Source organism: Telmatherina bonti (genome assembly GCF_933228915.1).
Source record: "Telmatherina bonti genome assembly, chromosome: 23".
NCBI lineage: Eukaryota > Metazoa > Chordata > Actinopteri > Atheriniformes > Telmatherinidae > Telmatherina > Telmatherina bonti.
In genome coordinates this window covers 28,929,659-28,953,321 of record NC_136632.1, presented here as the reverse complement: position 1 = coordinate 28,953,321, position 23,663 = coordinate 28,929,659, and the positions used below count along the sequence as shown (strand labels likewise).

Here is a 23,663-nt window from a genome sequence, read left to right as displayed (position 1 = left end):
CAGACGGGTCAGTTAGACAAACGCTAGACGGGTCAGTTAGATGCCAGACGGGTCAGTTAGACAATCACCAGACGGGTCAGTTAGACGCCAGACGGGTCAGTTAGACAATCACCAGACGGGTCAGTTAGACGCCAGAAGGGTCAGTTAGACAATCACTAGACGGGTCAGTTAAACAATCGCTAGACGGGTCAGTTAGACAAACGCTGGACGGCTGAGTTAGACAATCACTAGACGGGTTAGTTAGACAATCGCTAGATGGGTCAGTTAGACAAACGCTAGACGGGTCAGTTAGACAAACGTCATACGGGTCAGTTAGACAAACGCTAGACGGGTCAGTTAGACGCCAGAGGGGTCACTTAGACAAACGCCAGATGGGTCAGTTAGACAATCACAACAAGGGGTCAGTTAGACGCCAGACGGGTCAGTTAGACACCAGACGGGTGAGTTAGATGCCAGACGGGTACCTTAGACAAACGCCAGATAGGTCAGTTAAACAGTAGATGGGTCAGTTAGACAAACGCCAGATGGGTCAGTTAAACACTAGATGGGTCATTTAGACAAACGCTAGACGGGTCAGTTAGACGCCAGACGGGTCAGTTAGACGCCAGACGGGTCAGTTAGACAAACGCTAGACGGGTCAGTTAGACGCCAGACGGGTCAGTTAGACGCCAGACGGGTCAGTTAGACAAACGCTAGATGGGTCAGTTAGACGGCAGACGGGTCAGTTAGACAAACGCTGGACGGGTCAGTTAGACAAACGCTGGACGGGTGAGTTAGACAATCGCTAGATGGGTCAGTTAGACAATCGCTAGACGGGTCAGTTAAACAATCGCTAGACGGGTCAGTTAGACAAACGCTAGACGGGATAGTTAAACACTAGATGGGTCAGTTAGACAACCGCCAGATGGGTCAGTTAAACAGTAGATGGGTCATTTAGACAAACGCCAGACGGGTCAGTTAGACAATCGCTAGACGGGTCAGTTAAACAATCGCTAGACGGGTCAGTTAGACAAACGCTAGACGGGATAGTTAGACGTCAGAGGGGTCACTTAGACAAACGCCAGACGGGTCAGTTAGACAATCACAACAAGGGGTCAGTTAGACGCCAGACGGGTCAGTTAGACACCAGACGGGTGAGTTAGATGCCAGAAGGGTCAGTTAGACAAACGCCAGATGGGTCAGTTAAACACTAGATGGGTCAGTTAGACAACCGCCAGATGGGTCAGTTAAACAGTAGATGGGTCATTTAGACAAACGCCAGACGGGTCAGTTAGACAAACGCTAGACGGGTCAGTTAGACGCCAGACGGGTCAGTTAGACAAACGCTAGACGGGTCAGTTAGACGGCAGACGGGTCAGTTAGACAAACGCCAGACGGGTCAGTTAGACACTAGATGGGTCAGTTAGACGTCAGACGGGTCAATTAGACGCCAGATGGGTCAGTTAGACAATCACCAGACGGGTCAGTTAGACAAACGCTAGACGGGTCAGTTAGACGCCAGACGGGTTAGTTAGACGCCAGACGGGTTAGTTAGACACCAGACGGGTCAGTTAGACGCCAGATGGGTCAGTTAGATGCCAGACGGGTTAGTTAGACACCAGACGGGTCAGTTAGACGCCAGACGGGTCATTAGGACACCAGACGGGTCAGTTAGATGCCAGACGGGTCAGTTAGACAAACGCCAGACGGGTCAGTTAGACACCAGACGGGTCAGTTAGACGCCAGATGGGTCAGTTAGACAATCACAAGACGGGTCATTTAGATGCCAGACGGGTCAGTTAGACGCCAGACGGGTCAGTTAGACGCCAGACGGGTCAGTTAGACGCCAGACGGGTCAGGTGATGACGCGAACGTCAAAGCTGCTTCACAACGATGACAGAGCCGTAATTTTCTACCAGAAATAGAAACAATAAAAAAGTAATAAAACCATTACAGTGGATGGGATCTGGAACACATCTCCACGTGCGCCATGGTTGCCATGGTAACGTGATCTGCAGCGGGAAGGAAACGGCCCTCGCCGTGTGGGAATGAGAGGGGCATGTGGTGCAGCGGCGTGGGGAACGAGGTCAGTGTGGAGGTTCGGGTGCGGCCTGGACACCAGTCAGGTTGCAAATGGACTTTAATTATTATGCCTGCACAATGATGGTTACATCTCTAACTTCACTCATACAAACATACAAAACACTACAAAATATCACACTGCCATGTTGGTAAAACCAGAACCGACTGGTTCCATGCACATCCTCCATCTGGCACAAAAACCTGGATCAAACCGGTCTGCAGCTCCTCAGTAAGACCTTTTTCTGTCAAAGAAAATAAATAAAAGTCCCAGTTTGTCCTGACAGCAGCTTCTGCGTCCACCTGTAGGAACCTGGAGACCTCACCTGGACCCGTCTGCCGGGGAACCTGGTCTCTGCAGCCCTCAGAGGTGAAGAACAACCTCCAGGTTGGAGTTTCGTCTGAACCGGGTCGGGGTATTTCCCGTCTGCCTCGTCGCTTCCGTCTCCCCTGACCCGGTCGGATTTAAAGGTTTTGTTGGTTCTGCTTCAGGTTCTGAGTCGCCGACCTGTTCAGACCTGCAGGAGCCTTCAGCTTCACCGTAGAGCCACTAAAGACCGCGAGAAGTCACCGGATCAGGACCGAGGCTGGTCCAGACTGGAGTCCCAGAAACAAACCCAATCTGGAGCCTGAAGGACTGACGATCTGGTCTCATCTGGTCTCACGGCGGATTCTGGAAGGTCAGAGTCCATCAAATCTGGGCCTGATCTGGGCCTGATCTGGGTCCAAATCACCACTTAACTGTTAAACGTCAGATAAATGCAGCAGGAATAGGGCTAGGATGGTCGTAAAGACGAGACTGTGGCAGAAACCATTAAAGAACCGAAACGGCTGAAAGGAGGAAAACCAGAACCAGAAATGGGAGAAAAACACTTTCAGGTATTACAGACCCAAACCAGGGGCTGGAGGATCAGAGTGCTGAATCTACATCCATCTGAACCTGTCCAGTCCTGCTCTGGGTCCAGTTTGGGAGACCAGATCTGTACTGGTGTTGGCCTGTTGGACCAAAAGACACCATCTTGGATCTGGGTCAGAACTCCGGACCAGATCTATTCTTTACTATTTTCTTTTGGAATCCTGAACGAGATCCAGGTCCGAGTGTCGCAGAGTGGCATTTAAACGGGAGTCCGGTGGGGGTCGGAAACCCAGACCTGAGACCTGCAGAACCGGCGCCTAAAACTGTTAAATAAATCCGATCCAGACGAACAGAACTGGTTTCTGCACGTCGCATTGTCAACCTGGACGTTGCTCCTCAGCTCCTGCAGACAGCCAGTCAGCAGCATGGCTGCTCCAGGAGCTCCAACATCTCCAGCTGCTGGTCTCAGACCCGGTCCAGGTCTGCCTACGAGCCTCCCGGAGAAGATGACGTTCTGCAGGTTTCAGCCAATCAGGTCATGATGCTCTGCTGATGTCATGCTGTGTGTGACCAATGAGATGGAGCCTGGAGGAGCGGCGGAACGGCCGGGAGAAGAAAAACATGGAAGCTCAGGAGGAGAAAAGTCTTCAGTGCATCGGCGAGGAAGAGGAGCTGCGACATGAGGAAGAGTTTTACGGGACGGTGACGTGGAAGGGACTGCCAGGGACGTTCTCGTCCCCCCACTTGACGATGAGGATGTAGCTGCCCTGCTCCTTGACGGTGTAGGTGACGTTGTACATCCTGTTGCCCATGTGTTTGACGTAAACCTCTTCGCAGGGCGTCTTCGGCCCGTGGACGCCAACCATCAACATGTTGGTGCCTGCGGAGCAGAAAAAGGACGTCAGGATGTCAAAGATGTCCATTTTCAGTCTTGTTAGATGTCAGAGGACAAGCGGTCCTGACCTGCTTTGCTGCAGTCCACCGTAAAGGTGTTCTTCTGTCCGATGAAGGCCTTGGACAAGCCGGCGCCGCGGGAGATGACCTTACTGCCGTCTGACGAGAACACGGGCAGAGAGGCAAAGGCTCCGCCCATCTCTGACGTCTTGGTGACGGTTTCCACGAGAACGGACGATGTCTCGTGCAGGTTGTGGCCCCCGGACAGACGAGGACCTGAAGGAGGATTTTAAAAACCTGCTCAGGTGAACTGATCCTGCAGAGACTTCAACACCTGAATGCAGCTCAATCTGAACCGGGTCATTGTAGAACTCGAGGCCAGCTGTAGGGATGCCGACATGAGGGGGCAGCAATGTGAACGGGGCGTCATGCTTCACCTCTTTTTGTTGTTACTGTTGTTTACAAGTGTTTTCCTAACAGGACTGTAGAGTCCAACATGTTTTCAGGCCTCTAACCAAAGACATGTCCATCCCCGGTGTCCCACCAGAAACTAAAGCTCCTGCAGGTACGGGTCCTAGGGTCACCGAGGCACCGAACCCCCTGACCACAAGACGGTAGCGATCCGGTTCCAAACCGCAACCCCGTTCCGAACCGCGACCTGGTTCCGAACCGCCCGGGTAGCTCTGCTAACTTTAGTCATGAAAGAGGCAGGAGGCATCCCGCCTCGCTGCAGGTAGAACAGACGCAGCCTGCAGGTGAATCTGGACTCAGAAAACGCGGTCTAAACAGTTTTTCCTCAGAAGGGACACTCCAAGAATTCTGTACCACTCTGAGCTCGGGGGGAAGACAGAACTGAATCCGTTGCAGTGGACCCACCTGACACTTTGGCTTTGAAGGGGCTGCCTACGATGTGCTGGGGCCCTCCATACTTGATGGAGATCAGGTAGTTCCCAGGAGCCATGGGTGTATAGGACACCTTGTAGCCCTCAAGACACTCCTGACAGTCCATCTTGACTTTAGACGGTCCGTCGATGGTCACTGATAGCGCTCCGGCGCCGGCGTTGCATGTGTTGACAATGAACTCGGACGACATGCCTGAATGACAGATAAAATGCTTCCAAATGCATTTCAAGCTACCAGTAAAGGATCAGAAATCAAAGGGTTTGTCTGTACCTGTGGTTCCTCCCTCCAGGCCTGGTCCAAACGCAGACACAAGTCCCGGATCTCCAGCTTGTCCTGGTTCGCCCACGCGGATCTTAAAGGGGCTGCCAGGAATGTGGCTGCCGTTAAATCGGACGTCTATGGAATGAACTCCGTTCTCCTTCGGGATGAACCGGATGGCGTTCTGATCTGTCGAAACAAAGAGCAGTATTGTGACCCAGAAACTGGCTTCGGAGAATCGCAGAGGCCAGTTTCAGTTCAGGGCTTCAAGTCTGTTAAACTCCAATTACATGAAGAGGTACAGGACGTATTTATACATTCTGTAAAGTATAAACCTGGAAAAAGCCGAGTACACACATGTTCATGACTATGTTTGATCTCTGATCTGATCGGGAAATAAGAGGGTTTCCAGGTATGAACGGAGTTTTCGTGTCTGTGGCTCGAACCTGCATAGTTCTGATGGAACAACGGCACTGAAGCAGATTCAGAACAAAAGTTTTACGGAGTAACAGAAAGGTGTCGTCAGCATAGCGATGAGCACCAGATTTGTTTAGAGGCGTATCTGAAACATGGGGGCCCAGGCTGGAAACTTGTGGTACTCCAGCTGTAATATCGCTTCTGCAGGGGTCATTACTAGGACTGGGTCTTACCACTGTCTAGCTCGGTGATGTAACACTCCTCGGTGGCCCCTGATGGGGTGTGGATCTTCGCATCGACCAAACCTCTGGCCCCGTTCAGCTGCACTGCAAAGGAGGCCTCCTGCCCCACCTTCAGAGCCATTTCCTGGAGGAACATAGGGTCACTCAGGAGGGGGTAAAGGTCATGTTGAAGTGAAGACATCATGTAGTGTCTGATCCTCAGTGTTCCATTTCAGCCAAGAGGATAGAGTTTGGGCATATTCACAAACTTTAGCTGAAAAGGTCTTTTGACGGTGAACGGCCGTAGGACATATCGATCCATGCATGGAGAGAGTGATATGTCTCTTACATGTAAGTCCTGCGATTGGTCCAGATGTAGGTTTAGGCATGTCATTGTCTATGTTCTGTAAAGATGGTCAGTGGGTTTTTCCACTGTTTGTTTTGGAGTCCTCACAGATTCTGCAGATCTGTTTTTGATTCCTGACCTTTTGTAATGAACCTTTATTATTCTTCCAGTTGGTGTCCAGACACCTGCTTGCATCCAAGCTACTTTCTTCACTTCATTTTCCTCAGAAGTACATTTCAATAAAACAAAATTATTTCCATGTTTGTTCAAAGTCAAGTTATTCATTAAGATAATTGTGTTTATCTAATTTGAACTATTTATGCACCGTAGTATAAATGATAAGTGGTATTTGGGGACTAAAAGTGTTAATATCTGTTGACAGAGTTACATAACAACCAATGTCCATATTTGTATTTTCCGACGACACGCATGCCCCTGCCAAGATGGTGATGGTAGGAACCGCCCACCGAGCTTCAATTCAGCTCTTCAGAAACCTACGGGTGACGTCACGGAGGCTCCGCCCATTTTTTATATACAGTCGATGGTTAAATGTGGTGACCAACTGGATGAAATATTCTGTTGTCTATTAGCAAATTGCTGGTGTTAGCATCATCACAGCTAGCGTTTTAAATCTGGTGACCTACTGGGTTAAATATGTTAGCAAGGTGAGGCTCGGTATTATTACTGAACCGACTGACAACTAAACCATCGACTGCTTTGATTATTGACAAGCCAAAGCTCATTGGATTAACTGTAAGCACTTCTTCACTGTTCCAAAATCTCTCTTGTAAAATGTTTATTTGACCTCTTAATAATAAAAATGCTTCTCTTCTATGTGTTTTATGTAAGTTTATCAGCAGATAAGCGCAAACAAGTTGCTCGTTTCTATTCTTAGTTTCTACCAGGGTAGCCAGCGAGAGTCTCTGATGTTTCACTGCAGTCATTTTTAGCCGTCTCTTCATTTCATCCAAGCGTCATTGCGTTGGAGCAGTTGCTATACAGCGTCCCATTCAAACTCTTCTTTTATAAAGACCTGAGAGCTACAAGTTACCGACCACACTGTGACGGACGGGCCTTCATTTATTAAAGCTCCTAAGTTTAACTCTGTTCAGCCTCTTGCTAACTGGAGTCACACATATGAGCTCAGTAATCAATGTACTTTAATTTGGTGGTGAAGTTTTGTCTCAAGTAGTAGTGTAGTACTAGTACTCATAGTGAAAACAAGCTGTTAAAAGCTGTTTCTAAGTTTAAAGTTTTTCATTTTGGCTGAAGCCTCCTTGCCTTTAGGACGGTGCAGATACATTTACACAGTACGCAGCAGACACTCACACTAATATTATCATACAAGTCATAGTATCAGTTTAAATGCAGCTGGTCAGAGGGTTTATTGTGGGATGTGTGAGCTCAGCTGCAGAAAACCTTTCACGCCCTTTTCTCACCTGCAGGCTGGTAATGGTGAGGCGACGGGCGTCGTCGGACAGCGTGGCGACGGGGACGATGAACGGCGAGTCTGGGATGTGTTCGTCGTTGAATTTAATGGAGACTTCGTAATCGCCTGGAGAGCAGAGACATTTTCAGTAAAGCAGAAACACCGCTGGCGTTCCTCAGGGATCTGTTCTTGTCCTGCCGTCGTTTCAGCAGAAAAACTGCATCTCAGACATCTCTCCGGTCATCTGTGTAGAATGCGTTGCTATGGAAACCAACTGTTTCTGTGGAGGATTTATTTAAGTTAGGCTGGAAATAAAAATACACATAGCTACGTTTCTGAGGTGGTGAAATATCCAGTTATTTAACAGCAGTTTCTTATGTAATAATTTTATTTTTGACATCAGAAATGAAGCTTTCAGATGAAATCATGCAGTAGCTCCTTTTTAAATGGAGTGTGCCACCATAGAAGAAGAGTTCTGCTGAGAAGCTGAAGAAGAAAGAGGAGGACTAGGTGTTGTTCTGTTCCGGTCTGAAATCATTTCAACTTGCCTGCTGGTTAATAATAACTTTTGTTTGGTTTCTAGATTTCAGCATTTACAGCTCTGTGAAATTAAAGGCCCAAAACTCACCGACGTTTACTGGTAAATGTGGTGGTTTCTGATGATGGATGTGTGTTTTACCCTGGATTTGTTCACATTTGTTGAACCGGTCCTCTTAAGTAGTTTCTGATCCAGTTTTGACTCTCATGGATAAAACTCAAGAAAATGACTTGTTCATGGATGCTCACTTATCCTATGTCAGTCTGATGTGTGTTTACAGCGACACACCTCATTCCCCCACCACCCTCTCTGGTCCAGAACCTGATGTGGACCCTGATCTGGAGTCTTACCAGGTTCCTGGACCACATAGGCGACTCCGCAGGAACCATCCTTCCGGTCTTCAAAGGTGATCTCGGCTTTGCTGGGCCCCTCCACAGCAATGGACAGACCTCCAGCTCCAGCCTCCCTCGTCCAGATGCTGAACTCGGCTGCAGAGCAGAACCACAGGTTCAACAGACAGACCTGCACTCCCCCCAACGACCACTGGGGGCTCCACCTGGTGTTTATTTGTTTTCTAATGTTTAATCCAGGTAGGTTTTATTGTTTCTGACTAGAAATGATGTTTCAGCCCACCTGGGGTCCCTGCCACTCCTCGGTCCAGTCCGGTTCCTCCTGCTCGGACCTTGTGCGCCCCGCCCTCGCCCAGCGGCCCGACAGTGAACTGGAACGGGCTCCCAGGAACATGCTGGCCCCGGTACTTAACGTTGACAGTATGAGGTCCCATCTCCTGAGGGATGAAGCGGACGCTGTAGGTGCTGTCCTCTCCTCTAATGATCTCTGCGTCCTCCGTCTTCCCGCCAGGACTCGTCACCTGAGCCGTCATCTCCTGGCTACCTGCCTCATCTGAGAGGACGAGGAGGACAGAGAGCAGCACGTGGATCAGACTGGCTCTGACAAACCACAACTGCCTGTCAGCTCTGATTCCTGGGAACGCTTGTTCCCATTTCCAGCAGTTCTGCACATGAATACAATAAAAACGCCGGGTTTGGAGCAGAGATTTCATTTGTTCTTTAACTTGGAGTTCCACAGGGATCGGTCCTCTTTAGTTCTGAATGTAATAAAATGGAAAATTATCGCCTAACGCAGACCCGTGGGACAGGTTTCCCTGGTTTTTCCCGGTTTTATATGCCATCTGTGTCACATGCAGGCATGTCAGTATAAACATGTTAAACACGGTTACTGATCGTGTCAATCAGTCGCCACTGATTCCTCAAACATCACCAGAAGATGTGGTATGAAGGACTTAATGCGCTGCAGAATCCAGTCCCTACACGACAGACAGGACATGTCCAGGGTGTGTTAGTCCTCCCGTGGTGCACGGTGGTCTGCCATGGAGGGCGATATTCACGGAACAAGTTTCATACATTTCTGATCATAAGTGGTTTTTTATCTGGTTGGTCCTGTGGACAAATGGACCTGGTGTGGCTTGCTGCCTCGTCGTGGTGATTTGCAGCTTTCGTCCCTTCCAGAGGGTTAAAGCTTGAAAGCTGAGCTGCAGGGCTGTTATCAGCGCCACCATCGGATCGAGCCGATCAGCTGCAGCGCGGCTGTTTCTAACATTAAAGTTAAAGACGAGGGAAACGCTCCTGACAGCACAAAGTGGTTAAAGAAACAGAAGCCGTTAGAACGTCCACACTAAGCCAAACACACCGTCCTGCAGAGGCGGCCGGCTGCCTGCCGGCATCCCACTGAACCCACTCAGACCATCTCTTCCCAGGAACTCTCCAAACACGTCTCTGAAGGGATCCCCTCCGACCTGGGTGCTCTCCTCCACCCGCACCTCCCTCTTGGTCTCTCCGGATCGAGTTTTGCTGATCTCAGTCCGTTCGGTCCGAGTGTAGGTGTGGCTGCTGCGGGTGAAGGTCCGGGTCAGACGCTCCTGAGCCGAAACCATCTGAAACCAGTTCCCTGCAGGCCGAAGGAGAAGCAAGCGGAGGACGGAGGAGAGGAGGGAAAAGAAGGAGGTGAAGAGGAGGAAGCAGGGAGGGCAGGAAGGACACGCTGATGACACAACTCACCTGGTATCTTCAGGTTGAGGTCGCAGGTGCTGCCAACTGTTGCGATGGAGGGAGCTTGGCGCTTCCTGGTGATGCTCTCCTTCATGCGGCCCTCGCCAAAAATCTTCACCGTGAACGGACTTCCTGTTCACACACAAACATCACGGAAAAACTCAGCAAAAGCTTCCAATTTGCCCCCAAACCTCCTAAAATCTGAACCTGTAGAGGTGGGTCAAAGCTGAGAGGTTCACAGAGGCTCTGCAGCGACAGCTGCTGCATCCAAGCGGCGCGCTGCCGGAGACGCCGAACTGTTGAGCAAATGAAGTTTTACATCAAGCCAGAATGGGAAAGAATCCGCCCTCAAAGCTCCGACGGTCAGCATTCCCAAACGCTTCCTGGCTGTTGTAGAAAGGAATGGTGGTGCAACTCGGTGGGAAACATGACCCCGCCCCAGCTCCACTGGGACATGTTGGAGCCATCACTTTCAATGATTCCATATTTACAATGAAACGGTAAAGTTGATTAGTCTGAAGTATAAATATCTCATCTTTGCACTCTAAAACACAACGTCTGTCTGGAAATGCAACATTCTGGAGGCCATGCTGGTCCAGAAAGTCACTTGTAGTTTTACAGTTGCCCAGCAGGGGGCAGTGAAACCCATAAGGAGTCTGGAAGTGTGGGTCCAGAGCTGCAGTTCTCTGGGTCTGGAGAGAGAACCGACAACTGAACTGTACCTGGAACGTGCTGGTCGGCAAACTTGATGTTGATGATGTAGTTTCCAGGTTCAGTTGGACAGTAGGTGACTTTACACGTCCCATCTTCCACGTCCTCACAGGTAATGTCCACTTTGCTGGGACCCTCGATGGACAGACCCAGACCTCCATAACCTGCCAGACATGGTGAAGGGCTGAAAATGATGACGCTCAGCGTTCAGCTGCACGGTACTTCGGGCTAAATCTTTACCTGCGGTCCTGGTGTCTACGATGAACTCGGACACCTTGAAGGTGTGCCCCTCCATCAGCCCCTGACCGCAGACCTTCACCTTGCTGGCATCTCCGATCTCCGACTGACCCACCATGATCTTAAATGGACTGTTGGTCACATGTTTCCCACTTTTCTTCACACTCACCATGTGTTCGCCTACTTCTTTTGGTGTGAAGGAGATGCCTGCAGGAAACGGATGGAAGATTCATCTGGTGCAACTTCAACATTTCCTCCCACGGAGACAACAGAGGACAGTCAGTCAGTATTGTTGTCCAGGGACAGGTGTCAGGTAGTGCAGGCAGAAACCAACCGATGTGTCTGTTGGGCAGTCTCTTCAGTAGACATGGTTCTTCAAGTCCAGATGGTGCTCTGATAGTTGCCATCAGGCTGCTCAGGTCCGTCTCTATGATCTTTAAGGAAACATCTGTCGCTGTGCCAACATTAAGCTGGGATGTCCTCATACAGTCATCATCTAGACACCAAACATGACAAGGTGGACAAAACATGTCAGTCGTTCAGACGGACGCTTGACATCCTTCCTCTTCCAGAATAGACCCCCTGTGCAGGAGGCAGCCTGAGGTCCAACAGTCTAGAATTTGTCTGCAGACACCAAAAACAGCAATGCTAACAATGTAGCATCGCAGTAATGCTGACATGTAGCATAGCAGCTATGCTAACCTCTTATCAGACTTAGTGCTGAATACTGATAAAGTTATTGTTCTGGGGGATTTTAACATTCATCTTGATGATGAACAGGACAGTTTAACCATTGCCTTTAACTCTATATTAAGTTCAATTGGATTTTCCCAAAATGTCCACAGACCGACTCATTCTCATCGTCACACTCTGGATCTTCTTCTGACATGTGGCATCAAGTGATCACCTAACAGTTTTTCCTCATAACCCTGTTCTGTCTGATCATTTTTAATAACTTTTGAGTTTACTTCACTTTCCTTGACTACACAAGGGCTGAGAAGAAAATTCATTCTAGTCGATGTTTGTCAGATAGTGTTGTTAACAAATTTAAGAAGTCTATTTCAGCAGTATTTCCTCCAACACCATGTGTTAACCTGACAGGAAACACCCATCCGAGCTTTACTCCAACACAGGTCCATGAATGTGTTGCTAGAATGACGGCTTTAATGCGTATAACACTAGATAATGTTGCTCCTCCAAAGAAGAAGAGAACCAGTCAGAAGAAGCGGCCCGGTGGTTTAATTCCCAGCTTCAAGCTTTAAAACAGACATCAAGACGTTTGGAAAGAAAATGGCGTTCATCTGGCTTAGAAGAGCGAGGGTTCTGATGAGGACCAGCAGGAGAGATCATATTTCACCAGTTTTAGCCTCTCTACACTGGCTCCCTGTTAAATCCAGGATCAAGTTTAAAATTCTTCTCCTCACATATAAAGCTCTCCATGACCAAGCTCCATTGTACATAAAAGATCTTATAGTTCCATATATTCCATATCGAGCACTTGGCTCTCAGACTGCAGGTTTACTGGTGGTTCCAGAGTCTCAAAGAGTCATATGGGAGGAAGGGCCTTTAGCTATCAGGCTCCTCTCTTATGGAACCAGCTCCCACCGTGGGTTCAGGAGGCAGACTCCCTCCACACCTTTAAGATGGAGCTGAAAACCTTCCTTTTCCATGATTCTTATAGTTAGGCTATGAGCATCTCCTGAGTTGGAGTCTGCATGTACGGGACCCAACTGTCCAGGTTCTGCTCATTGCTCTTATAGTTATGGGTAGTCTAACCATCCATTACTGATGTAGCAATGGGGATGTTACCTGATGCACTGAGAAGTACCTCGCTCTATTTCTCTAATATATTAATGTATAAATATATGACAATATTGCCGTTTCTAACTTATTTCTCCTTTTTTCCGCAGGTCTTCCTGAATAAGTGCAGTTGTACATGTTGATCTGTCTTTCCTGTCGTCTCCACCCCAACCAGTCGAGGCAGATGGCTGCCCTCCCTGAGCCGGGTTCTGCCGGAGGTTTTCTTCCTGCAATCAGTTGGTTTCTATTATAGGATATGTATGAACTGGCTTGAAATGATGTGGATGTAAAGTGTCCTGTGACAACATTGTTGGGAAGTGGCGCTATACAAAAAAAAAGCTGAATATGTAGCACAGCAGCAATGCTAACATGTAGCACAGCAGTAATGCTAACATGTAGCACAGCAGTAATGCTAACATGTAGCACAGCAGTAATGCTAACATGTAGCACAGCAGTAATTCTAACATGTAGCACTGCAGTAATGCTAACATGTAGCACAGCAGTAATGCTAACATGTAGCACAGCAGCAATGCTAACATGTAGCACAGCAGTAATGCTAACATGTAGCACAGCAGTAATGCTAACATGTAGCACAGCAGTAATGCTAACATGTAGCATAGCAGCAATGCTAACATGTAGCACAGCAGCAATGCTAACATGTAGCACAGCAGTAATGCTAACATGTAGCACAGCAGCAATGCTAACATGTAGCACAGCAGTAATGCTAACATGTAGCACAGCAGCAATGCTAACATGTAACACAGCAATAATGCTAACATGTAGCACAGCAGTAATGCTAACATGTAGCACAGCAGTAATGCTAACATGTAGCACAGCAGCAATGCTAACATGTAGCACAGCAGTAATGCTAACATGTAGCACAGCAGCAATGCTAACATGTAGCACAGCAGTAATGCTAACATGTAGCACAGCAGTAATGCTAACATGTAGCACAGCAGCAATGCTAACATGTAGCACAGCAGTAATGCTAACATGTAGCATAGCGCACACATCATTTCCAGCCAGATAAAAAGCCTCGTTGAGGACAAGCAGCAGATGGAGCTTTGACTCATGCAGGCTGCCATCCTGAGCTGCACCAGTGTGTTTGTTTGGTTACCGGTGATCTTGGCAGTGAAAGGGCTGCCTGGGATATGTTTGTCATCAAATTTGACGATGATGTTGTAGTCTCCAGGCGCAGTAGGCAGGTAGGACACTGTGCACGTCCCGTCTTTGTTGTCTTTACAGCTGATCTCCGCTTTGGACGGACCTTCAACAGCCAGAGACAAGCCACCTGCAGAGAGAGGGAAGGAACGTAACCGTACGTCTTCATTTAATGATGTTCTGATTGGTTTTCCTGCTGTTAATGACTACAGGAAGCAGCCCTCTCTACCTTCAGGCAATCTTTCCTTCTGATAAATGTGAGGTGGGTCTGGCTTGTAGTTCTGCTGCTGGTGATCATGTGATCGATGCAACTGTCTGGTCATGTGGCACAAAACGATGTTCATCCGGAAGCAAACCTTTCAACTCTGACAACTTATTTGTAAAAAATGGTAAAAGCCTGTTTCCTCTCTTCATGAACACATCCTTACAGAACCCCCGCCCAGTTTTGGAACATGTGCTCCACACCTGGGTCACATGTGGTTCTTGTCGAAGGGCACTCACATTTTCTGAATGTCTTTAAACTTTCATTTGAACAAATTTTGGACTTCTAACGTCTGTAAATTCTGCATCTGGATGACTGTGCATTCATGTTATTTTGCTTTCATGAAAATTAGCTGTAATAAAAACACTTCTCTTTTGAACTTTATTATCAGCCGTTCAATAAACATTATATTCACACTGGACTGATGTGGATTACAGAACAAAGCTTCTAAACTGAACTGTGATGAGCGGAATTTTCACAGCAGACATTTTAAACCCAGCGAAATAAAACCTGAAAGGTGTTCTGATCCGTTTCTAGCTGTAAGCGGTCGGGTTAACTTGTCGGGTCAGTACCTTCTCCTGCATCTTTAGTGACGATGGTGAACGTGGCTGGTCGATTTGCCGTGCCGTGGCTCAGACCGGGACCGTATGCTGTCACATGACCGCTGTTTATGGCATCAACGTAGAACTGGAGGGGACTTCCTGTAACCGTGGAAACGGGAGGACATTTATTCGGCGTTTCAGTGTGAAGTCAACATGTTTGCTGATGACTAAAGACTCTTCCAACATGAGCTTCACCTGGGATGTGGCTGCCGTCATACTTGATGTCCATCTCGTGCAGACCTCGTTCAGTCGGTGAATACCTCACCGTGACCGTTCCGTCCTTGTTGTCGGTGATGTGCGGACGAGCTGTTCGACCAGACGGCATTCGGACTTCGCCTGGACAACAAACACAAACCAGGGATCAACTTAAACTCAAATGAACCTGCTTCTACCACACAGCAGGGGTCCAACATGAAAACTGATTCCCAATATAAATACAATGATTTTTCTGTTATAATGTCACCATGGAAGTCAGTTTGTATCAAATGGTCTTTATAGATTATTCATTTTCATTTATTTATTATTCCAGAGATCAGCTGACCAATATTTAACTAAGTGGATTCAGTTGTCAAATATTGAGATTTTTCCTCTGTTTGGCTCTTATTAGAATCCGGTCATTATATTAAAAACAATTTTTCATACATCACATATTAAGTAAAAGGCTTTGCATGGTGGGTTCTTATATTCCTACTTAAAATGAATCAAAGTTCCTTAAAACAGCAAATGTCTGTTTCTGCCATGAAAGTAACACCTGGTACACAGAGGCTCACTGCAATCTGCTGCCACTGGGTCAGTTAGCTGCTAGCCATTTCCCCAGCACAGGCTGCTAGCGGCTGTTGGCTCGGCTGGGTTCAGCCCTGGCCATCACTCAGCCTGAGGATTGTAGCGCCGCTAGCATCTCGCTAACGTTTCCTCGTAGCTCGTCCTATCTTTATCCAAGGTGGGTGACGTAAAGTCACACAATGCAACGTTTAAACTACAGAACTCTGTTACGGACTCCTTTCATGGCACAGTGGCACTTTCACTGCCAGCTGCGTCCCAAGGCTCCGTATCGTTGCCTTCATGTTCAGCATCTACACGCTGCTACCAGCTGAGATCTTACAAACAAACCTGATCAGTAAAATCTATACTCAATGTTCCAGATGTTTCTTCTGCTAAGTGAAGACAAATCTGAAATGAATGTTTCTGGAAACAAGATGAGTGTGCAGCTTCAGTCAGTGATGCTGAAGGAGACGGAGGGCGGCACGATGCCGAAAAACTCCACCGCGTGCAGGATCCTTTCCTCTGGAACTAAAACCTGCAACGTTTCTCCTGCTGCATCCAGGAAACCAGAAAGTTCCCGCATCTTCACGGATTCCGGTCCACAACGTAGACCTGATCTACTCACAGGGCGTGAGAAACGCACACGTCTAAAGATCATCTGGTCTAGTTGGCTTCACATTCCAAATAGTCTGATCCAGACCTGGAGAGTCCTGGAAACCTGGAGGTCTGATCCAGACCTGGAGAGTCCTGGAAACCTGGAGGTCTGATCCAGACCTGGAGAGTCCTGGAAACCTGGAGGTCTGATCCAGACCTGGAGAGTCCCGGAAAAATGAAGGTCTGATCCAGACCTGGAGAGTCCCGGAAACCTGGAGGTCTGATCCAGACCTGGAGAGTCCCGGAAACCTGGAGGTCTGATCCAGACCTGGAGAGTCCCGGAAACCTGGAGGTCTGATCCAGACCTGGAGAGTCCCGGAAACCTGGAGGTCTGATCCAGACCTGGAGAGTCCCGGAAACCTGGAGGTCTGATCCAGACCTGGAGAGTCCCGGAAACCTTAAGGTCTGGTCCAGACCTGGAGAGTCCCGGAAAAATGAAGGTCTGATCCAGACCTGGAGAGTCCCGGAAACATGAAGGTCTGATCCAGACCTGGAGAGTCCCGGAAACCTGGAGGTCTGATCCAGACCTGGAGAGTCCCGGAAACCTGGAGGTCTGATCCAGACCTGGAGAGTCCCGGAAACCTGAAGGTCTGATCCAGACCTAGAGAGTCCTGGAAACCTGAAGGTCTGATCCAGACCTGGAGAGTCCTGGAAACCTGAAGGTCTGATCCAGACCTGGAGAGTCCTGGAAACCTGGAGGTCTGATCCAGAGGGCAGCCTGATGGCTTCGATGAATGTTAATAGTAATAGTTAATAGTAATAGGATCAGTAATGGGACCAGTAATGAGACCAGAAATGGGACCAGTAGTGGGATCGGTAATGGGACCAGCAATAGGACCAGTAATGGGACCAGTAGTGGGACCAGTGGTGGGATCGGTAATGGGACCAGCAATAGGACCAGTAATGGGACCAGTGATGGGACCAGTAATGAGACCAGAAATGGGACCAGTAGTGGGACCAGTAATGGGACCAGCAATAGGACCAGTAATGGGACCAGTAATGGGACCAGTAATGGGACCAGTAGTGGGACCAGTAATGGGACCAGTAATGGGACCAGTGATGGGACCAGTAATGGGACCAGTGATGGGACCAGTAATGAGACCAGAAATGAGACCAGTAGTGGGATCGGTAATGGGACCAGCAATAGGACCAGTAATGGGACCAGTAATGGGACCAGTAGTGGGACCAGTAGTGGGATCGGTAATGGGACCAGTAATAGGACCAGTAATGGGACCAGTAATGGGACCAGTAGTGGGACCAGCAATAGGATCAGTAATGGGACCAGTAATGAGACCAGAAATGGGACCAGTAATGGGACCAGTAATGGGACCAGTAGTGGGACCAGTAATGATCCTATTACTATTAACTATTACTATTAACATTCATCGAAGCCATCAGGCTGCCCTCTGGATCAGACCTCCAGGTTTCCAGGACTCTCCAGGTCTGGATCAGACCTTCAGGTTTCCGGGACTCTCCAGGTCTGGATCAGACCTTCAGGTTTCCGGGACTCTCTAGGTCTGGATCAGACCTTCAGGTTTCCGGGACTCTCCAGGTCTGGATCAGACCTCCAGGTTTCCGGGACTCTCCAGGTCTGGATCAGACCTCCAGGTTTCCGGGACTCTCCAGGTCTGGATCAGACCTCCAGGTTTCCGGGACTCTCCAGGTCTGGATCAGACCTCCAGGTTTCCGGGACTCTCCAGGTCTGGATCAGACCTCCAGGTTTCCGGGACTCTCCAGGTCTGGATCATTGTCCCATTACCGATCCCACTACTGGTCCCATTACCCATCCCACTACTGGTCCCATTACTGGTCCCATTACTGATCATATTACTGGTCCCATTACTGGTCCCATTTCTGGTCTCATTACTGGTCCCACTACTGGTACCATTACTGATCCTATTGCTGATCCTATTACTGGTCCCATTACCGATCCCACTACTGGTCCCATTACTGGTCCCATTGCTGGTCCCATTACTGATCCTATTACTGATCCCATTACCGATCCCACTACTGGTCCCATTACTGGTCTCATTACTGGTCCCATTAATGATCCTATTACTGGTCCCATTACCGATCCCACTACTGGTCCCACTACTGGTCCCACTACTGGTTCCACTACTGGTCCCATTACTGGTCCCATTACTGGTCCCATTTCTGGTCTCATTACTGGTCCCATTACTGATCCTATTGCTGGTCCCATTGCTGATCCCATTGCTGATCCTACTACTGGTCCCACTACTGGTCCCATTACTGGTCCCATTACTGGTCCCGTTGCTGATCCTATTACTGGTCCCACAACTGGTCCCATTACTGGTCCCATTACTGGTCCCATTTCTGGTCTCATTACTGGTCCCATTACTGATCCTATTGCTGATCCCATTGCTGATCCCATTACTGATCCTATTACTGGTCCCATTACTGGTCCCATTACTGGTCCCATTACTGATCCTATTGCTGGTCCCATTACTGATCCTATTACTGGTCCCATTACTGGTCCCATTACTGATCTTATTACTGGTCCCATTATCGATCCCACTACTGGTCCCATTACTGGTCCCATTACTGGTCCTATTGCTGGTCCCATTACCGATCCCACTACTGGTCCCATTTCTGGTCTCATTACTGGTCCCATCACTGGTCCCATTACTGGTCCTATTGCTGGTCCCATTACCGATCCCACTACTGGTCCCCTTACTGGTCCCATTACTGGTCCCATTGCTGGTCCCATTACTGATCCTATTACTGATCCCATTACCGATCCAATTACTGGTCCCATTACCGATCCCACTACTGGTCCCCTTACTGGTCCCATTACTGGTCCCATTGCTGGTCCCATTAATGATCCCATTACTGATCCCATTACCGATCCCACTACTGGTCCCATTACTGGTCCCATTACTGATCCTATTACTGGTCCCATTACCGATCCCACTACTGGTCCCACTACTGGTCCCACTACTGGTCCCATTACCCATCCCACTACTGGTCCCATTACTGGTCCCATTACTGATCATATTACTGGTCCCATTACTGGTCCCATTTCTGGTCTCATTACTGGTCCCACTACTGGTCCCATTACTGATCCTATTGCTGGTCCCATTACTGATCACATTGCTGATCCTATTACTGGTCCCACAACTGGTCCCATTACTGGTCCCATTTCTGGTCTCATTACTGGTCCCATTACTGGTCCCATTACTGGTCCCATTTCTGGTCTCATTACTGATCCTATTGCTGGTCCCATTGCCGATCCCATTGCTGATCCTATTACTGGTCCCACTACTGGTCCCATTACTGGACCCATTTCTGGTCTCATTACTGGTCCCACTACTGGTCCCATTACTGATCCTATTGCTGGTCCCATTGCTGATCCCATTGCTGATCCTATTACTGGTCCCACAACTGGTCCCATTACTGGTCCCATTTCTGGTCTCATTACTGGTCCCACTACTGGTCCCATTACTGGTCCCATTACTGGTCCCATTTCTGGTCTCATTTCTGGTCTCATTACTGCAATGGGACCAGTAATGGGACCAGTAATGGGACCAGTAGTGGGATCGGTAATGGGACCAGTAATAGGATCAGTAATGGGACCAGCAATGGGACCAGTAGTGGGACCAGTAGTGGGACCAGTAGTGGGATCGGTAATGGGACCAGTAATAGGATCAGTAATGGGACCAGTATTGGGACCAGTAGTGGGATCGGTAATGGGACCAGCAATAGGACCAGAAATGGGACCAGTGATGGGACCAGTAATGAGACCAGAAATGGGACCAGTAGTGGGATCGGTAATGGGACCAGCAATAGGACCAGTAATGGGACCAGTAGTGGGATCGGTAATGGGACCAGTAATAGGATCAGTAATGGGACCAGTGATGGGACCAGTAATGAGACCAGAAATGAGACCAGTAGTGGAATCGGTAATGGGACCAGTAATGAGACCAGAAATGGGACCAGTAATGGGACCAGTAAAAGGGCCAGTAGTGGGACCAGTAATAAGACCAGAAATGGGACCAGTAATGGGACCAGTTGTGGGACCAGTAATAGGATCAGCAATGGGATCAGCAATGGGACCAGCAATAGGATCAGTAATGGGACCAGTAGTGGGACCAGTAATGAGACCAGAAATGGGACCAGTAATGGGACCAGTAATAGGATCAGTAATGGGACCAGCAATAGGATCAGTAATGGGACCAGTAATGAGACCAGAAATTTTTGACCAGTAATGGGACCAGTAATGGGACCAGTAGTGGGACCAGTAATAGGATCAGCAATGGGATCAGCAATGGGACCAGTAGTGGGATCGGTAATGGGACCAGCAATAGGACCAGTAATGGGACCAGTAGTGGGACCAGTGGTGGGATCGGTAATGGGACCAGCAATAGGACCAGTAATGGGACCAGTGATGGGACCAGTAATGAGACCAGAAATGGGACCAGTAGTGGGACCAGTAATGGGACCAGCAATAGGACCAGTAATGGGACCAGTAATGGGACCAGTAATGGGACCAGTAGTGGGACCAGTAATGGGACCAGTAATGGGACCAGTAATGGGACCAGTGATGGGACCAGTAATGAGACCAGAAATGAGACCAGTAGTGGGATCGGTAATGGGACCAGCAATAGGACCAGTAATGGGACCAGTAATGGGACCAGTAGTGGGACCAGTAGTGGGATCGGTAATGGGACCAGCAATAGGACCAGTAATGGGACCAGTAATGGGACCAGTAGTGGGACCAGTAGTGGACCATTCATCGAAGCCATCAGGCTGCCCTCTGGATCAGACCTCCAGGTTTCCAGGACTCTCCAGGTCTGGATCAGACCTTCAGGTTTCCGGGACTCTCCAGGTCTGGATCAGACCTTCAGGTTTCCGGGACACTCTAGGTCTGGATCAGACCTTCAGGTTTCCGGGACTCTCCAGGTCTGGATCAGACCTCCAGGTTTCCGGGACTCTCCAGGTCTGGATCAGACCTCCAGGTTTCCGGGACTCTCCAGGTCTGGATCAGACCTCCAGGTTTCCGGGACTCTCCAGGTCTGGATCAGACCTTCATGTTTCCGGGACTCTCCAGGTCTTGATCAGACCTTTATGTTTCCGGGACTCTCCAGGTCTGGACCAGACCTTAAGGTTTCCGGGACTCTCCAGGTCTGGATCAGACCTCCAGGTTTCCGGGACTCTCCAGGTCTGGATCAGACCTCCAGGTTTCCGGGACTCTCCAGGTCTGGATCAGACCTCCAGGTTTCCGGGACTCTCCAGGTCTGGATCAGACCTCCAGGTTTCCGGGACTCTCCAGGTCTGGATCAGACCTCCAGGTTTCCGGGACTCTCCAGGTCTGGATCAGACCTCCAGGTTTCCGGGACTCTCCAGGTCTGGATCATTGTCCCATTACCGATCCCACTACTGGTCCCATTACCCATCCCACTACTGGTCCCATTACTGGTCCCATTACTGATCATATTACTGGTCCCATTACTGGTCCCATTTCTGGTCTCATTACTGGTCCCACTACTGGTCCCATTACTGATCCTATTGCTGATCCTATTACTGGTCCCATTACCGATCCCACTACTGGTCCCATTACTGGTCCCATTGCTGGTCCCATTACTGATCCTATTACTGATCCCATTACCGATCCCACTACTGGTCCCATTACTGGTCTCATTACTGGTCCCATTAATGATCCTATTACTGGTCCCATTACCGATCCCACTACTGGTCCCACTACTGGTTCCACTACTGGTCCCATTACTGGTCCCATTACTGGTCCCATTTCTGGTCTCATTACTGGTCCCATTACTGATCCTATTGCTGGTCCCATTGCTGATCCCATTGCTGATCCTACTACTGGTCCCACTACTGGTCCCATTACTGGTCCCATTACTGGTCCCGTTGCTGATCCTATTACTGGTCCCACAACTGGTCCCATTACTGGTCCCATTACTGGTCCCATTTCTGGTCTCATTACTGGTCCCATTACTGATCCTATTGCTGATCCCATTGCTGATCCCATTACTGATCCTATTACTGGTCCCATTACTGGTCCCATTACTGGTACCATTACTGATCCTATTGCTGGTCCCATTACTGATCCTATTACTGGTCCCATTACTGGTCCCATTACTGATCTTATTACTGGTCCCATTACCGATCCCACTACTGGTCCCATTACTGGTCCCATTACTGGTCCTATTGCTGGTCCCATTACCGATCCCACTACTGGTCCCATTTCTGGTCTCATTACTGGTCCCACCACTGGTCCCATTACTGGTCCTATTGCTGGTCCCATTACCGATCCCACTACTGGTCCCCTTACTGGTCCCATTACTGGTCCCATTGCTGGTCCCATTACTGATCCTATTACTGATCCCATTACCGATCCAATTACTGGTCCCATTACCGATCCCACTACTGGTCCCCTTACTGGTCCCATTACTGGTCCCATTGCTGGTCCCATTACTGATCCTATTACTGATCCCATTACCGATCCCACTACTGGTCCCATTACTGGTCCCATTACTGATCCTATTACTGGTCCCATTACCGATCCCACTACTGGTCCCACTACTGGTCCCATTACCCATCCCACTACTGGTCCCATTACTGATCATATTACTGGTCCCATTACTGGTCCCATTTCTGGTCCCATTTCTGGTCTCATTACTGGTCCCACTACTGGTCCCATTACTGATCCTATTGCTGGTCCCATTACTGATCACATTGCTGATCCTATTACTGGTCCCACAACTGGTCCCATTACTGGTCCCATTTCTGGTCTCATTACTGGTCCCATTACTGGTCCCATTACTGGTCCCATTTCTGGTCTCATTACTGATCCTATTGCTGGTCCCATTGCCGATCCCATTGCTGATCCTATTACTGGTCCCACTACTGGTCCCATTACTGGACCCATTTCTGGTCTCATTACTGGTCCCACTACTGGTTCCATTACTGATCCTATTGCTGGTCCCATTGCTGATCCCATTGCTGATCCTATTACTGGTCCCACAACTGGTCCCATCACTGGTCCCATTTCTGGTCTCATTACTGGTCCCACTACTGGTCCCATTACTGGTCCCATTACTGGTCCCATTTCTGGTCTCATTTCTGGTCTCATTACTGCAATGGGACCAGTAATGGGACCAGTAATGGGACCAGTAGTGGGATCGGTAATGGGACCAGTAATAGGATCAGTAATGGGACCAGCAATGGGACCAGTAGTGGGACCAGTAGTGGGACCAGTAGTGGGATCGGTAATGGGACCAGTAATAGGATCAGTAATGGGACCAGTATTGGGACCAGTAGTGGGATCGGTAATGGGACCAGCAATAGGACCAGAAATGGGACCAGTGATGGGACCAGTAATGAGACCAGAAATGGGACCAGTAGTGGGATCGGTAATGGGACCAGCAATAGGACCAGTAATGGGACCAGTAGTGGGATCGGTAATGGGACCAGTAATAGGATCAGTAATGGGACCAGTGATGGGAC

General features: G+C 48.9%; 1 protein-coding gene across 8 annotated transcripts in view; it reads right to left on the bottom strand.

The window, feature by feature from the left end:
• Nucleotides 1-2,101: 2,101 nt before the first annotated feature.
• flncb (filamin C, gamma b (actin binding protein 280)) overlaps nt 2,102-23,663 on the bottom strand; it is a 255,684-nt gene continuing 234,122 nt past the window's right edge. For 7 of the 8 annotated variants that reach the window (XM_079263235.1, XM_079263237.1, XM_079263236.1 and 4 more), the window contains 16 exons: nt 14,958-15,098; nt 14,733-14,861; nt 13,855-14,028; nt 11,272-11,433; nt 10,941-11,144; nt 10,712-10,864; nt 9,999-10,121; nt 9,631-9,888; nt 8,554-8,823; nt 8,271-8,408; nt 7,393-7,508; nt 5,620-5,752; nt 4,982-5,158; nt 4,685-4,903; nt 3,878-4,084; nt 2,102-3,794 (listed from right to left, as the gene is read on the bottom strand). In XM_079263235.1, the coding sequence (XP_079119361.1) occupies nt 3,607-3,794; nt 3,878-4,084; nt 4,685-4,903; nt 4,982-5,158; nt 5,620-5,752; nt 7,393-7,508; nt 8,271-8,408; nt 8,554-8,823; nt 9,631-9,888; nt 9,999-10,121; nt 10,712-10,864; nt 10,941-11,144; nt 11,272-11,433; nt 13,855-14,028; nt 14,733-14,861; nt 14,958-15,098 (2,792 nt within the window). In that variant the 3' untranslated portion in view covers nt 2,102-3,606. The remainder of the gene's footprint in view (nt 3,795-3,877; nt 4,085-4,684; nt 4,904-4,981; nt 5,159-5,619; nt 5,753-7,392; nt 7,509-8,270; nt 8,409-8,553; nt 8,824-9,630; nt 9,889-9,998; nt 10,122-10,711; nt 10,865-10,940; nt 11,145-11,271; nt 11,434-13,854; nt 14,029-14,732; nt 14,862-14,957; nt 15,099-23,663) is intronic. The other variant, XM_079263240.1, reaches the window with a different exon arrangement.